At 51.9% G+C, this 14,755-nt stretch overlaps 1 protein-coding gene across 1 annotated transcript; it reads left to right on the top strand.

Annotated features, from left to right (window-relative positions):
* Positions 1 to 5: 5 nt before the first annotated feature.
* LOC127343418 (LEAF RUST 10 DISEASE-RESISTANCE LOCUS RECEPTOR-LIKE PROTEIN KINASE-like 2.7) lies at positions 6 to 3,123 on the top strand. The gene is made up of 3 exons (XM_051369550.2): positions 6 to 877; positions 2,087 to 2,125; positions 2,681 to 3,123. The coding sequence occupies exons 1-3, from the start codon at positions 166 to 168 to the stop codon at positions 2,905 to 2,907; spliced, it is 978 nt and encodes a 325-aa protein (XP_051225510.1). The 5' UTR covers positions 6 to 165; the 3' UTR covers positions 2,908 to 3,123.
* The last annotated feature ends 11,632 nt before the right edge of the window (positions 3,124 to 14,755 follow it).

A 14,755-nucleotide genomic window follows, 5' to 3' on the forward strand; every position in this document is an offset into this window, starting at 1 on the left:
CACATGCGATGGAACCACTGATCGCCCTCCCACCAGCCCCAGCACGACTGCTTCTCGGTCGTCTGCCATGGCACAGCTTCTCATCGACCCCCTGCCCCTGCATAAACTGGCATTCGTCTTCCCTTTTGGTCTCTTCTTCCTCCTCCCTCCTAAGTCCAGCTTACCATGCATCATCTGCTCCTCCCGGCCGTTGTGCTCCTCTTCGCCGCAGCCGAAGCCTACACCGCTTCCTGCAGTAACGCCACCTGCGGCGGGCAGACCATCAGCTACCCGTTCTGGCTCGCCAACTCAGGCCCCAACTGCGGCTACCCGGGCCTCGGCATATCCTGCCAGGACAACACCCCGATCCTCGACCACCAGTTCCACCAGTACAGGGTCCTGCGCATCGACTACGCCAATCGCACCGTCGCCCTCGCCGACGCCGACGCCTGGAACACGACCTGCCCGCGCCTCACCTTCAGTCTCTCCCGCGACCCCAACTCATGGCTGCAGCTCACGCGCTCCAACTCCAACCTCACCGTGCTCTACAACTGCAAGGCCAAGCTATCCCGGCCCTCCGCCGTGAAGCTCGACGGGTGCCAGGACCAGAGCAACACCTGGTACGTCCTCCCCGATGACGGGGTCACCGGCAAAGCTTACGGGCACGGGTGCGAGAAGGCGGTGACGACGCCGGTGCTGCTGAGCAGCCTGCATCGTCTGGCGACCAACCCGTCGCTCGGCGAGGTGCTGAACGCCGGGTTCGAGATGCGCTACGGCGCCAACTCCCAGCAGTGCGGCGCGTGCGAGCAGTCCGGCGGGCGGTGCAGATACGGCCGCATCGAGGAGCACGGCGGGACGGAGTTCGCCTGCGTCTGCGACGCCAAGTCCGACCACTGCGGTACGTGATTTCTGCGCACGATCTGGAATTTGCTCGACGAACCACGCGCGCGCGCGTCTTCGCCGTGGTGGCTGCTGAGTGCTCGTCAATTGATCATGCACATGACTTTCCGCGCGCTTGCGTGTCGCGACTCCAAGTCTTGCGTGCTGGTAGTTGTAGCCAGCGTTGACCGGTAGTAAAGCTATGCTGCCATTGGTAGACCGGCGCGCTTGATTACGACCGCTATGCTTGCAGAAATCGTTCATTAAGACAGACATATTCAAATACTAGCATATCTGCATATGTAATTTCGAATGTTTGCATATTCAGACCCGGCTTGGCGGCTTACCGAGTCAGACGGCCAGTACAGGACGGCATAGGATAGCAACCCCCCGTCAGTTTGATAGGGTGTTCCCTGTGCCAAGCTGGTAGTATACAGTTGAGTCTTCAAAGCTAGCTACTAGTAGTTGATACCGATCTTTGTCACTTTCAGATTACTAGGTACATTATTTCTAGGTGGCACACTTAAACAAACTGAAGGAACTACTAGCTAGTGAAATGTTAAATTGTGGCACATAGGCTAGCCGTCCAAACATATGTGAAAACTGGGAGAACCTTTTTTTCAGACAACCAGGGCACAAGTGCCTGGGCACAAGTTTCCTGTTGATGTACTACTTCTGTTTCTAAATATAATACATTTTGAGAGTTTAGATTGGACTATCAAAACCTCTTATATTTTGGAACAAACTAAGTATAGTACACAAGTAACAGTTCAATTCGTGTATGAGTTCACACCCATTACGAAAAAAATACCATGCAACACACGTAGAAAAACAAGACTAACCCACCGATTGATGCAGGAACAACTGTGGTATTTTATTAAGGAAGTGGTGAACTAGGGCTGCCCTGGGTCTTTCTCCAACGCATGTGGAAGAAAGTCATCTTAATTATTATTACTCTTATTAGGCAGCGAACATCACATAACAAAAATTTCGAACCATATTTTGGAAGGAACAAAAGCAGGAACTAGAGATCTAGAATATTCTTCGCAACTCCCTCTTACGGTACAAAAGTAGGAACTAGAGATCTAGAACAAAAGTAGGAACATAGGATCATTCTGATGAACATAATGATAAGCTACGGTGCATCAGTATATTATTACAAGCTCCATAAATTTTCAGAAAATTTATAATTCATCTACTAATGAGCATTTTTGTTCAAATATTGCAGGGGATCCACGGTGTTTACGCTTGAAGAGACAAAAAATATGTAAGTGAAATCTCTTATTCTTAGAATTTGTTGTTTCGCTTCTCACTTGTGTTCATATATATTATTATCAAACATGCTACTATCTCACTACAAAAGGAGCAAAAGAGACTTGATATAGAAACAAACAAAAAAAAGATGACACTCCAAAAGGTTTGATATCCCAAAAATGATTGTTAAACTTGCTCCCGCCACGTGCACTTAAAATGTTAGCAGCGACCATTTGAATGGCAGAGCCACTACCTGGCAAATTAAATTTGGACTTTAAACGTGAACAAACATCTTACCATCCGAGCTATTGCTCCTACTTTGTGAGATATAACTCGTGTTGATCTTTCTAATATGTGCATAAGCTTTTGTATTTTTTCCCCTATCTTGGTGAATAGGTAGAGAGCCTGCCAATTTCGTCAAATTCCTTTTACCAGCCACACCCTTTCACAAGTTATGAACGATGTAAATACTCACATAGGGTTTTCTTGTTCGAAGTTGCTCCATTTTGAATGATGTGGTATAGTAAATGACTGCAATCTCTCTTAATGTCTTCCCTCCTATTTGCAGATAAAATAGCAAGCACCTCAAGCGAAGTTTTGATATGCCTACTATTATTGGCATGTTTGTTGGGCTATAAGAAATACCACTCTGCACTTTCGGCCAGTCACCTTCCGTGCTCCTTTCAGGGGCCTGCCGAGGTTTCCTTGAGCCTCTTGGCGGGTGATGTTGGATTTGGCTCATCCATACAGGATCCAAGGTCGCCACAATACGAAGCGGGTCTTTTTCCGCGATAATTTGAATTTTAGGCTTGGACACTTTTTTCGTTGTTGTGTTGGTTGGTGGAGCATATGTCCCTGGTGTCGGTTTCTTCGTCGGCCGGTGGGGGCCCAAAGCCGATTGTATCTGGCTTTGCCATGAATCAAAGGTTACATCTCTGAAAAGGCATCAATGATTAAGCCCTTCATGAAAAAATAACCATAAAGATACCAAATCCAACATGAAGGATTGAATCTTTCTTGCAAGAACGGAACCGTACACCCCGAAAAACATAAGTATGCAGAAGTGAAGAATAAAGAAATAGTTTACTACGAAGATAGGTCAAGGTCATTTACTGCGGATAAGCTTGAGTGGCGGGTATGGCCCTACCGTGGGATATGCCAACTTTGTAAGCAACAAAACGAAATTGCAGCTCATCTCTTCTTCAGTTCCAGATACTCTCTTCGGATATGGCGCTCGATAAAGGAGTGGTTTGGGCTTATGAAGCTAAACCTAAAGAAGTAGGTGGCCTTCGGCGAGGTTAAGGATTTGTGGTCAGCGGTGTTGCAGCGCAATGGGTCACGGTAGAAGAATTTGACATCCATCATCATGCTAGTCTCGTGGGAGATTTGAAATGAGAGGAACGCTCGAGTCTTCCACAATAAGAGCTCCATGCCATCTCTAATCGTATACAAGATCAAAGGCGAGCTAAAGAATTGGGTCAAGGCCGGCGCCAAACACCATGGAGATGTAATCTCGAGAGAGTACGTAATCCCTTATATCGGTCACTATGGCCTTGATTTGTTTTTCTTGTAAAAACTTGTGAATTTTTCTTCTTAATTAATGAGGCGAGGCAAATCTTTTTGCCACCATTTAAAAAAAAGACAACTTCAGGAGATCTTGGTGTAGCTTTTGTTTGGTAAAAGTTTTTCCTTGCTCGTGTTTGTTGGCTTTGTTCTATTTTTTTTGGGTATTATATACTTTTTTCTGTATCAACAGTAATGAAGTCAGACACGCTTCCATTGACCAGTGAATAAGAGCATCCCCACTCGTCTCCCCGACGAGGCCCCCAGGACCGCGTTTTGTCATCCGGACGGTGAAATTCGGCCCAGTCGCGCCCCCCGGTTTCTCGTTTTCGTCCGGATTTGGGCCTAAATCCATCCGGCGAGCCCACGCCATCCCCGGCCACCCGGGGAGCGCTCGGGGAGTCCGACGAAACGAAAGCGCGGGAAACGGCGAGGAAACTTCCCGCGTGTCTGGTGGCCCCAACTTGTCGGCGAGAGACACCGATCATCGTCCTCATCGCATCGTCTTCCGCGCGCTGTAAAAGCCTGCCGCCGGTCAGTATTCGCCGGCCGCGTAGCTTCCACGCGGCGAGTTAATGCCGTCGCCTCGGTTTCACGCGCGCCTACCTCTATTTATCGCCGAACTACCGCGTCGGCGTCCAGGTCCGGCGGGTCCACGTCGGTCTTCGTCAAGAAGGAGCCGGCGTCTCCGTCGACACCGGCGCGCGTCAAGAAGGAGCCGGCGTCCTCGCCGCAGCGCGGGCGGAAGAGGATGTTGTGGGTATACTTTATGGGTATATCAACGGCGTGGCCTAGATCCGGCAAGCCCGGGTGGCCCATAGTTGGTGGTGAGGCATGTGGCCCATCGGGCGGCCCAGTTGCTGTAGATCATGAAGGATGAAGTCCAGCCCAGGAACGAGGAGCCGGATCCTAACCGACCTACGAAGGAGGCCGGATCCGTGAAGGCCCATGAAGTATCCGGATCCAGCGTGACCTAGAAGGAAGGCGGATCCTTGACGTACACGGCAAGACTTTGTACCGTAGTTAGGCAACTTGTATTCCGGCTAGGACTCTCCGTGTAAACCCTAGATCCGTGCGCCTTTATAAGCCGGATCCCGGGAGCCCTAGAGACACAACCACAACTCATTGTAACAACGCGAAAGCGCCCAGATAATTCCAGACAAGCAGCAGTAGGCCCTGTCATCGTGCAGGTGTTCCGAAGCTGGGTAACTCGCGTACCACCGTCCCGTGTGCACTCCGCCCTATGGCCCCTACTTCTTCTCCCCCTCGTGAGGATCCCTCCTCCGAGGTACCGTCGATTAGGCAACGACAGTTGGCGCCCACCGTGGGGCCTGTGGCGTCTGGAGGCCGGAACCGGGAGGGTTCCGCCATGGGAAGCTACGACGATACCATCGCTGTGGGGCGCGTCCTTTACGCCGGAAAGCTGCCGATCGTCCCTCCGGATGAGTGCTGGATTCCGGCTAGGACAAACCCCGTCAAGCTCTCCATCGTCCCAATTGGCGGCATACACATCTTCATCGGGGAAACCGTCGATTCCGACGGAAACCCACTGGTAAGTAACGCAGACGCGACCGCCGCAGAGCTGGACGCTGTCGCGAAGATCCGATCTGAGATGCAGGAGCTTCCCAAGGAAGATTCCGCCTTGGATCTGGAAATTTCAAAGCCCACCCAATCCGCCCCTGAGCAGGAAACAACGGTGGAAGACCAATGCAGATCCGCCTGGGTCTCCCAGGTGTTAGAAAAGCAAAGGTGCCACTTCGTACACTTCTTGGCCCATACCGCCGGAACCGCCCCTCAAGAAGTCGGAGCTGGTCCTGAGCAGGTAGAGGCACCGGAAAACGGCGCAGATCCGGATCAGGCTGAGCCTGTTGGAGAAAGCGAAGCTCCGGTTGAAGAGTCGATTTTGGGCAATCTGAGCCCAATTTCCGGAGATACCCCCTCCATGGATACTGACGAGTTTAACCGCAAGCTAGGGGAGTACGGTTTCGGCGATCAGCCTGAAGTCGACTCCGCCCAGCCTAAGCAGGTTCTCGCAACTATAGCAGCGCTGGGACAAACCGGATCTGAAGAGCCAGCCAGCCAATCTGACCCCCAGCCATCCCACCAAGGATCTCCAATGTCACGGGAACGACCTCTCAGGGATTCTTCCTCGGAGGAAATCCTGCCGGCTGAAGAGATGGTGGCGCGAGCAGTTCTCAACACACCTATAACCCCGGGCGACGCCGCAGATCTGGAGGCTCTAGAAGCCACTAGACAGGAAATGCTGGCCACTGCCAAGAAGCTCGCTGAGACCGAAGCCGCGTTAAGGGAAGAAAGGGAACGAGCTGCAGGTTTGGCGGAAGATTTCGACAGACAGGATCGCGAGATTACTGCCACACTCGAGCAGGTCAAGGGCATGGCGAAAGAGTGGGAAGTGAAGATGATTTATGCGCAGGCGGAGGCCAATCGAATCGTTAGAGAAGCAATTCCGCCTCGCAGGATACCCTTCAACACGCCCGCAGATCACCAGCCGCTGGAAACCCCAAAGGACAACATGCAAAAAGCTGCGGAACTGTTGAAGAAGAAGGACGAAGAAGTTGATATCAACTACCTCCGCACGCTTGTCGCTTCAGCAATGCAGCAGCAAAGCAAGGCAGATACTTCGCGCAGGCTGGAATCCAATCCGGATAATTGTGTATCTACCGCGCAGAAGGACGCCCGCGCCGATCGGCATCCAGATGATGAATCACATACCGGATCCTCGGAGCGCCGAAGAAGGACCAGGGAACACCCAAATCCGATCCCCGTTCCATCCAAGACGCCTTCGTCAGATCCGAGGAAAGGCAAGGATGCAATGTACCCGGACGAGATAAATATCGCAACCCCTCCCCTCCGCCCAATGGTTACCCGCGACCCCCTTGCCGCCGTAGTCCAGCCGGAAACACCAGGCCCCCAGGGCATGGTGGGATTATTATCCGCGACAACGTGCTGCCAAGAAACAGAAACAGGGAGCGCTCGCCGGAACCACGCCGGAACCAGAACAATGTTCGTGAGCCCGAGCCCAGGAGGGGTCGGAATGAAGACCGCGGCCCAGAGCCTCGCCGGAATCGCGACCCAGAGCCTCGCCGGAGCCGTGACCCAGCACCCCGCCGGAGCCGGGACCCGGAGCCGCGCCGGAACGACCAGGGCAGCCAGCGCGAGAGCGAAGGCAGCCACAGGAGCCGGAGCCAGCACCAGGAAGGCAGAGGAGAATCAGATGGCGGAAGCAAGAAATCAGACCGCCCACCTCGCAGATCTCCCTCACCACCACCTAGCGGTGGCGGTGGAGGTGGAGGCGGAGGCGGTGGCCGGAGATCTCGCTCTCGCTCACAATCCCCCCGCCACGACCCGTGTGACGCACGGGATCGCCTTAACGAGTACAGAACCGACTACATTGGTCCGAAGTGCTTTGGCAGGATGATTCGAGAGGAACCAAAGCCAAGGATGAATCTCAAGCTACCCGGAAATTTGAAGAATTATGATGGCACGGAAAGGCCGGATACCTGGATTGAGGATTACTATAATGCTGTAACCTTCGCCGGAGGAACCCCTAACATCGCCTGCCGCATGCTTCAGTTGTACCTTGTAGGTCCAGCCCGGATCTGGCTCAGCGACCTCGAGAAGAATTCCATCTTTTGCTGGTTTGACCTGAAGAACGCTTTCGAGAGACACTTCAGGGGCACCTACAAGAGGCCTGCCACAACAAGTGATCTGCAGGCTTGTATCCAGAAGAAGGGCGAAACATCGAGGAATTTCCTCACCCGATGGTTGGCATGCAGAAACGAGTGCGAGAACGTCGACAACCGCACAGCAATGCAGGCTTTCATTGGGGGCTTGCAGCGAGGAGGATTGCTATGACACAAGCTAACTTGCTTGGTCAATGCAAACAAACTGACGTTGGATGACATGATCACCATCGCCAGCGATCACACTGCCGCCGATGATGACGCAGGCGGTGATCTCGCAGCTACAGCAATCCCCCTGCATCAACAAAAGAAGAACCGTGACAACGGTAGCAGCAGCAGCCATAAGCGCAAGAACCCTGATGACCAGAAGAATGGCGGATCCGAGATGGTCGCCATGGCGTTTCAACGCGGAGGTCCAGGAGGCGGAAGAGGACGCGGACGCGGAGGCGGAGCCGGCAGGGGTCAGCAGCATACCTCTGAGGTCACTGCAGGCGGATCCCGCGCTCCGCAAACCTACGAGGAGTACAGAGACATGCCCTGCCTGGCCCATCTGGATCCGGTTACAGGGAAGTCCACTCACACCAACCGCAACTGCAAGTGGGTCAATGATCTAAAGAACGACCCGGAGGCAGGATACAAGCGCGCCCGGAAGCACCGCCCACGCGGCAAAGGTGGCAAGGGCAAGAACAAGGACAAAGAGGATGATAGTTCCGAGGCGATGGATGAGGATGATAACTCGCCGGATCCCAAGGCAGGATCCGCAGGAAAATCCAACCCATTCGACAAAAAGAGCGTGGGGGCTTACCACACTTTCCTCGGGACTCCAACAGTACGCGCCTCCAAGTCAGCTACCCGGATCCTGAACGCCATAGTTCCGGCTGTGCCACAGTACGTCAGGTGGTCGGAAATCCCGTGCACATTTGATAGGAAGGATCACCCCGCAATTGTGCCAAAAGAATGCTACGCCTTGGTTGTAAGTCCCCGCATAGATGGGTATGACTTCTCCAAGTGCCTCATGGATGGCGGAGCCAGCTTGAACATCATGTACCTGGAGACTCTAGAGCGGATGAACCTCACCAAGGAGCAGCTGAAGCACAGCAACACTGAGTTTCATGGCGTGGTTCCGGGTAAGAAGGCAAACTCCCTCGGCAGCATCACACTTCCCGTGGCTTTTGGCGATGTTCATAATTTCCGCGAAGAGAAGATCACGTTTGAAGTTGTGCCCTTCAAGAGCTCCTACCACGTCATCTTCGGCAGGCCCACCTACCACAAGTTCCACGCAAGAGCGTGCTACATCTACAACAAGCTCAAGATTCCGGGTCCTAAAGGTATGATTACCGTATCCGGAGACTACAAAAAGGCTCATGAGTGCGAGTTAGGCGAAGCCGCCTTCGCAGAGTCTGTGATATCTGGAGAAGAGCTAAAAGGCTACAGAGCCGCGGTGGATCCGACTGAGATGCAGACCACCAAAAAGCAGATCTCCGAGCAGAAAACCTCCTTCAAGGCCGCGATAGAAACCAAGAAGCACGACCTCATCAAAGGCGACTCTTCCAAGCAGGTTTCAGTCGGAGCCAACATGGACCCCAAATAGGAAGACGCGCTCGTCGAGTTCCTCCGCGCTAACATGGATATCTTCGCATGGCAACCTTCTGACATGTCCGGAGTACCTAGGGAACTCGCCGAGCACTACCTCAACATAAATCCGGGGGCTAAACCGGTGAAGCAAGCTATGCGACGCTTTGGAGATAAGAAGCGCCGCGCCATAGGAATGGAACTAGCAAAGTTACTAGAAGCAGGTTTTGTAATAGAAGTTATCCACACCGATTGGGTCGCGAATCCCGTCCTTGTACCCAAAAAGAACACTGAAATACTAAGAATGTGCATCGATTACTCTGGCTTGAACAAACATTGCCCGAAGGATCCGTTTCCCCTGCCGCGCATTGACCAAGTCATTGATTCGACGGCGGGGGCGGAACTTCTGTGTTTTCTTGATGCGTATTCCGGGTATCATCAGATCCGGATGAAGGAATCCGACCAAAAGGCGACTTCATTCATTACCCCGTTTGGTACTTACTGCTATGTTACTATGCCTTTTGGTTTGAAAAATGCAGGTGCTACCTACCAACGTACGATGCAGCGGTGCCTGAAGGACCAAATTGGCCGGAACGTGCACGCTTACGTCGACGACATCGCGGTCATGACCCGGAAAGGATCCGACTTGATCAGCGACCTCACAGAAACCTTCGACAACCTCCGCAGGTACAAGATGATGTTGAATCCACTGAAGTGCGTTTTTGGCGTGCCAGCCGGAAAACTCCTTGGCTTCATAGTCTCACACAGAGGCATTGAGGTTAACCCGGAAAAGATCAAGGCAATCCTGTGCATCAAAAGGCCAACTTGTCTCAAAGATGTGCAACGACTAACTGGTTGCGTCGCAGCAATCAGTAGGTTTGTTAGCCATCTTGGCGAGAAGGCGCTACCTCTGTACAAGCTGCTGAAGAAAACAGACAAATTTGTCTGGGATGACGCAGCTGACGCAGCTCTTCGAGGGTTGAAGGAAATACTTACCTCCCCACCTATCTTGGCAGCTCCAGCAGAGTCAGAGCCAATGCTCCTTTATCTGGCAGCTACCAACAAAGTCATCAGCCTCGTCATCGTGGTGGAGCGAAAGGAAGAAGGTCATGAATATGACGTTCAAAGACCTGTCTACTACATTAGCGAGGTGCTGACGGAGTCAAAACAAAGGTACCCTCACTTTCAGAAGCTAGCTTATGGAGTGTTCCTGGGCAGCCGGAAGTTGAGGCACTATTTCCAAGAGCACCCAGTAACAGTTGTGAGCAAGGCTCCGCTGTCAACAATTCTCAACAACGCTGATGCAACAGGATGTACGGCTAAATGGGGCATTGAATTATCCGCCTTCGACATCGCTTACAAGCCCAGGACCGCGGTAAAATCCCAAGTCTTGGCAGATTTCGTTGCAGATTGGACAGAAGCTCCGGATGCAAGTCTGGAGCCGGAACCAGAGACATGGGTCATGCACTTCGATGGATCCAAGCAGCATCAAGGCTCAGGAGCCGGAGTCACCCTGAAGTCCCCTACCGGAGAAGAACTGCAGTATGTTCTGCAGATCCACTTCGAAGCTACAAATAACATGGCGGAATACGGGGCTCTACTACACGGTCTGCGCATCGCTAAGGAAATTGGGATCAAGCACATCATCTGCTGTGGAGATTCCGACCTGGTGGCACAACAAGTAGCCGGAACCTGGAACGCCAGAAACTCCGTCATGGCGGCCTACAGAGACGAAGTTGACGAGATCGCCAAGTGCTTCCTCGGATACGAAGTCAAGTACGTCAGGAGAGACGATAACACAGCGGCAGACATGCTATCCAAGCTCGGATCCGGCAGGAAGCAAATTCCGCCAGGCATTTTCCTGGAGCATCTCCGGATACCCTCTGTAAAGGGCGCTAACCCGGAAAACCCAGAGGTGGCAGTGTCTCCGGCCATGGAGGTGATGGCTATCATTCCGGCTTGGACACAGCCTTTCCTGGACTACCTCATCGATCAGAAGTTGCCTGAGGACGAGGTCCTCGCAAGACAGATCGCCAGACGAGCAAGATCCTACACAATTGTTGATGGACAGCTCTACAAACGAAGTGCAGCAGGGGTATTTCTCAAATGCGTCTCCAATCAAGATGGCATTGAAATCCTCAGAGAGATCCACGCAGGGGACTGCGGGCATCATGCCGCCCCCAGATCGCTCGTTGCAAAAGCTTTTCGGTTAGGTTTCTATTGGCTCACAGCTAAAGAAGATGCTGACAAAATAGTCAAGACCTGCCGAGGTTGTCAGTATTACGCTACTCAACCAAACGCTCCAGCCCAAGAGCTGAAGACCATACCTATCACCTGGCCATTTGCGGTTTGGGGGCTCGATATGGTTGGTAAGTTAAAAAGATCGTCTCCTGGCGGTTTTGAGTACCTCCTGGTCGCTGTTGACAAGTTCAGCAAATGGATCGAGGCTAAGCCAGTGAGAAAAGCCGATGGTGCTACAGCACTAAAATTCGTCTGCAGCCTCGTGATGAGATTCGGCATCCCACACAGCATAATCACAGATAATGGCACAAACTTCGCTCAAGGAGAATTAAGGGATTATTGTGAAACAATGGGGATACGATTGGACCTTGCATCTGTGGCTCACCCACAATCCAATGGTCAGGTTGAAAGGGCTAACGGCCTAATATTATCAGGAATTAAACCACGCCTTGAAGGACCGCTGCGACGAGTAGCTGGAGCTTGGGCTGATGAGTTGGAAGCTGTTCTGTGGAGTTTACGAACTACCCCTAACAGATCAACAGGGTTTACCCCATTTTTCCTGGTATACGGATCCGAAGCCGTGCTTCCCTCCGACATCATCCACGATTCACCGCGAATTTCCGCCTACAATGAAGAAACAGCTGACGAGGCCAGACAGCTATCTGTGGACCTGATTGAGGAAGCTCGGAACTTAGCTGACCAGCGCTCCGCCATCTACCAGCAGAAGCTCCGACGTTATCACAGTCGTCGAGTTCGGAAACGCTCCTTCATGGCAGGAGACCTGGTCCTCCGCCTTCGACAGGTGAAATACCATAAGCTGCAATCTCCATGGGAAGGACCCTTCGTCGTTAGCAAAGTGCTTCATAACGGGTCGTACTACCTTGTTGATTTCCGCGAGCTGAGGGATAGACCTGCTAACTGGCACCGGAAACGCAAGCGTGAGGATCCGGATGATATCTACGACGAAACAGAACGCCCTTGGAATATCGCACAGCTACGTCCTTTCTACACTTAGCATATTTTTTCCGAGTTACAAACTCTGTAATAGTTATACATGATCAATGAAATAAAGCTTATGGTTCACTCTTTGAGTCTTTTACCTCCTTTACTTGTTCATTTTAGATCGTGTATGTTTTTCCGACTAAAACCGCAGAGCTGGATGTTTCCGCCTAGGCGTGTATGAAAGTTGTGATTTTTAAAATCGTCCTTTAGGACGTGAGCTTAAGTTTTCTGGTGGAAATTTTTTTTCGTTGCGAACTTGTGGATTCCTGGTAGCGATTTCCGGCACCTAGGCTGGGGGCTTGTTTCCGCGGTTATGGACGGACGCCATTGGGCTTCGTCGCCGCAGGCGAGCGTTTCCGGCCAAAGGTTTTCCGGCTCGTGGAAGGTCAAATGAGTAAGCCGGAAAATTAACAAACCAGCACTTGCTTTTTACAAACGAAACATGCAAATAATTCAAAAGGATAGCAGGATAAGTTTTCCGCCCATGCATAATTATTTCGTCCCTAGATACTTAAGAATTTAAAGTTATATTACAAACCCTCGCTGGGGCCAAAATGATGCATTGTCTTTCCCGCAGGAATAAAAGTTTTTCATTCCCCCTTAGCCGGAGAAGACTTGCCCTCAGAATCTTTTTTCTCGGCGTCCTTGGCCGGAGATGACACGTCTTCGTCGCTCTCTTTTTCCTCATCGGAAGCTGCAGTGCTGGTCTTGGGTTCTTCTTGGGGCGCGTCCTTGGAGCTGGTCCAGGTATATTGGGTTCCGGATTCCGCAGGTCGCGCCTTCGCGGCGAGCTCCTTCTGAAGTTCTTCTTCCAAGGGTTCGTCTGCCGGAAGAACGACCTTGTCGTAGAATTCCTCATGCTGGATCCTTCGCGCAATGCGGGTGTCGTAACCGCTCACTGCATCCAGGAGTGCGTCAACATTTGCATCCGGAGGAACGCCCGTGGTTACCACATCAAGGTCAAGATCCGGGTTATGTGCTAAGCACATAGCCAACGTCATTGCAGCTGCGCCTCGGGCTGATGATGCTTGCAGATCCGTCACCAGCTCCGGCAGAACATCCATCTTTCCAACAAGCTTGCGAACGTTGCATGTGCGACTCCTCTTGATGGATAAGTTATAGCATATCTTGCGGGAGGCGGAGATGAGATCTTTGCAATCGTCGCCTGCCAGTTGAAGAAGGTCATCCCGGGGGAACAAATTTCGGCACTGCTCCGGATATCCAAGCGGCTCTGCATAAAGATAATCAGGATATAAGCATGCAGTTTGAGCGCAAAGTAAAAAGTCGGAGAAAACATTTGGGCAAGGTTTCAGTATCGTACCCAAGATGTTCTCGTTGAGCAAGTCCCAGTGATGCTCCGCGGTCTCCATATATTTCCGGAGACCATTGAGCTCTTTCTGCTGCCTCTTGATGGTTTCGCTGTCAGCATTTTTCTTCAGCAACAGCTCGCCCTTTTCCCTGATATGCTCGGAGTTTTTCTCCGCCAGCTGCTTCTCGGCCTGCTCCCTCTTTAGTTCCGTCTCCTTTAATTTCGTTTCCAAATCTTGGTACGAGGAGCGCAGGTTTTCAAGTTCAGATGAGGCTGTAGCAAGGGAAGAGGATGCACCTATAATAACATAAGTTAACAACAAAGTTCTAAGTCGGAATATGACTAGTGACGAAGAAGGCGGAAACCAACCTTGGGCGTCCGCCAGTTGCTTGGTCAGTTCCGCATTCTCATCCTTCAGAGTCCGGATATTTTCCGCCTGATTCAGAGTAACGCGGCGCTGAAGTGCAATGTTCTTGTGCAGCTCATAGTGCAGCGCCTGCTGTTCCTGTAAAACATAGACAGAGCAGGAGTAAAAATTCCGCCTGTAAAGTGGTTTTCTCCAAAGCATCATTGCCGGAACGTTTCCGCCATAATGCTTGGGGGCTACTGGTCCAATTTAACAATCTCCCGGAAGTAATCTTTCTCTAAGCATCTAAGCGCTAACTACTTTTTGAGTTTCCGCCTACATGCTTGGGGGCTACTGGGGAGTACCTTTTGCTTGCAGATGAGCTGGTCGAAGAACTGGCCGACGTTCTTCTTGAAGTCTTGGATTTCCGATGTCCTGGAGTCAGGTTTCCCCCAGGCGTTGTTCAGCATGGCGTTGAGCAGGTCTTGTTCAAGTTCCCACTTCTCCGCCTCGGACAGCTTGTTGAAAAACTTGGTGGCATACGCCTTGGGGGTGGAAGTGGTGTCAACCGGATCTCCAAAGTTCTTCGGAAAAACGACCATGTCGCCAGCGCCCTCTCCAGCCTTCTCGGAAGAAGTGACTTCAGCCTCTCCTTGGCCTTGTGCTTCCGCGTCTTCTTGGGCAGGGCCCTTGGCCTTAGGATCTTCTCCGCCCGCATGCTCGCTGCTAACCGGAATTATTTCCGGTGGAGTATTTGCGGTAGGAGGGGGAGATGGATCAGCCTGAGGGGGAGATGGTTGAGGAGTTGGGTGGGAGGCACTTGGCGGGACTGGAGTAGAAGGACCAACAGCCGGAGATTTTTTCATATATTTTGTGATGGGCTCCTGGCTGGTGGTCCGCGTGGCA

This window comes from Lolium perenne, chromosome 3, assembly GCF_019359855.2.
Source record: "Lolium perenne isolate Kyuss_39 chromosome 3, Kyuss_2.0, whole genome shotgun sequence".
In the NCBI taxonomy this organism is placed as follows: Eukaryota; Viridiplantae; Streptophyta; class Magnoliopsida; order Poales; family Poaceae; genus Lolium; species Lolium perenne.

Coding starts and splice junctions, on each gene's coding strand:
- LOC127343418 (XM_051369550.2), top strand. CDS start 166: ATGCATCATCTGCTCCTCCCGGCCGTTGTGCTCCTCTTCGCCGCAGCC. Junction 878..2,086: donor CGCCAAGTCCGACCACTGCG/GTACGTGATTTC, acceptor CAAATATTGCAG/GGGATCCACGGTGTTTACGC. Junction 2,126..2,680: donor CTTGAAGAGACAAAAAATAT/GTAAGTGAAATC, acceptor TCCTATTTGCAG/ATAAAATAGCAAGCACCTCA.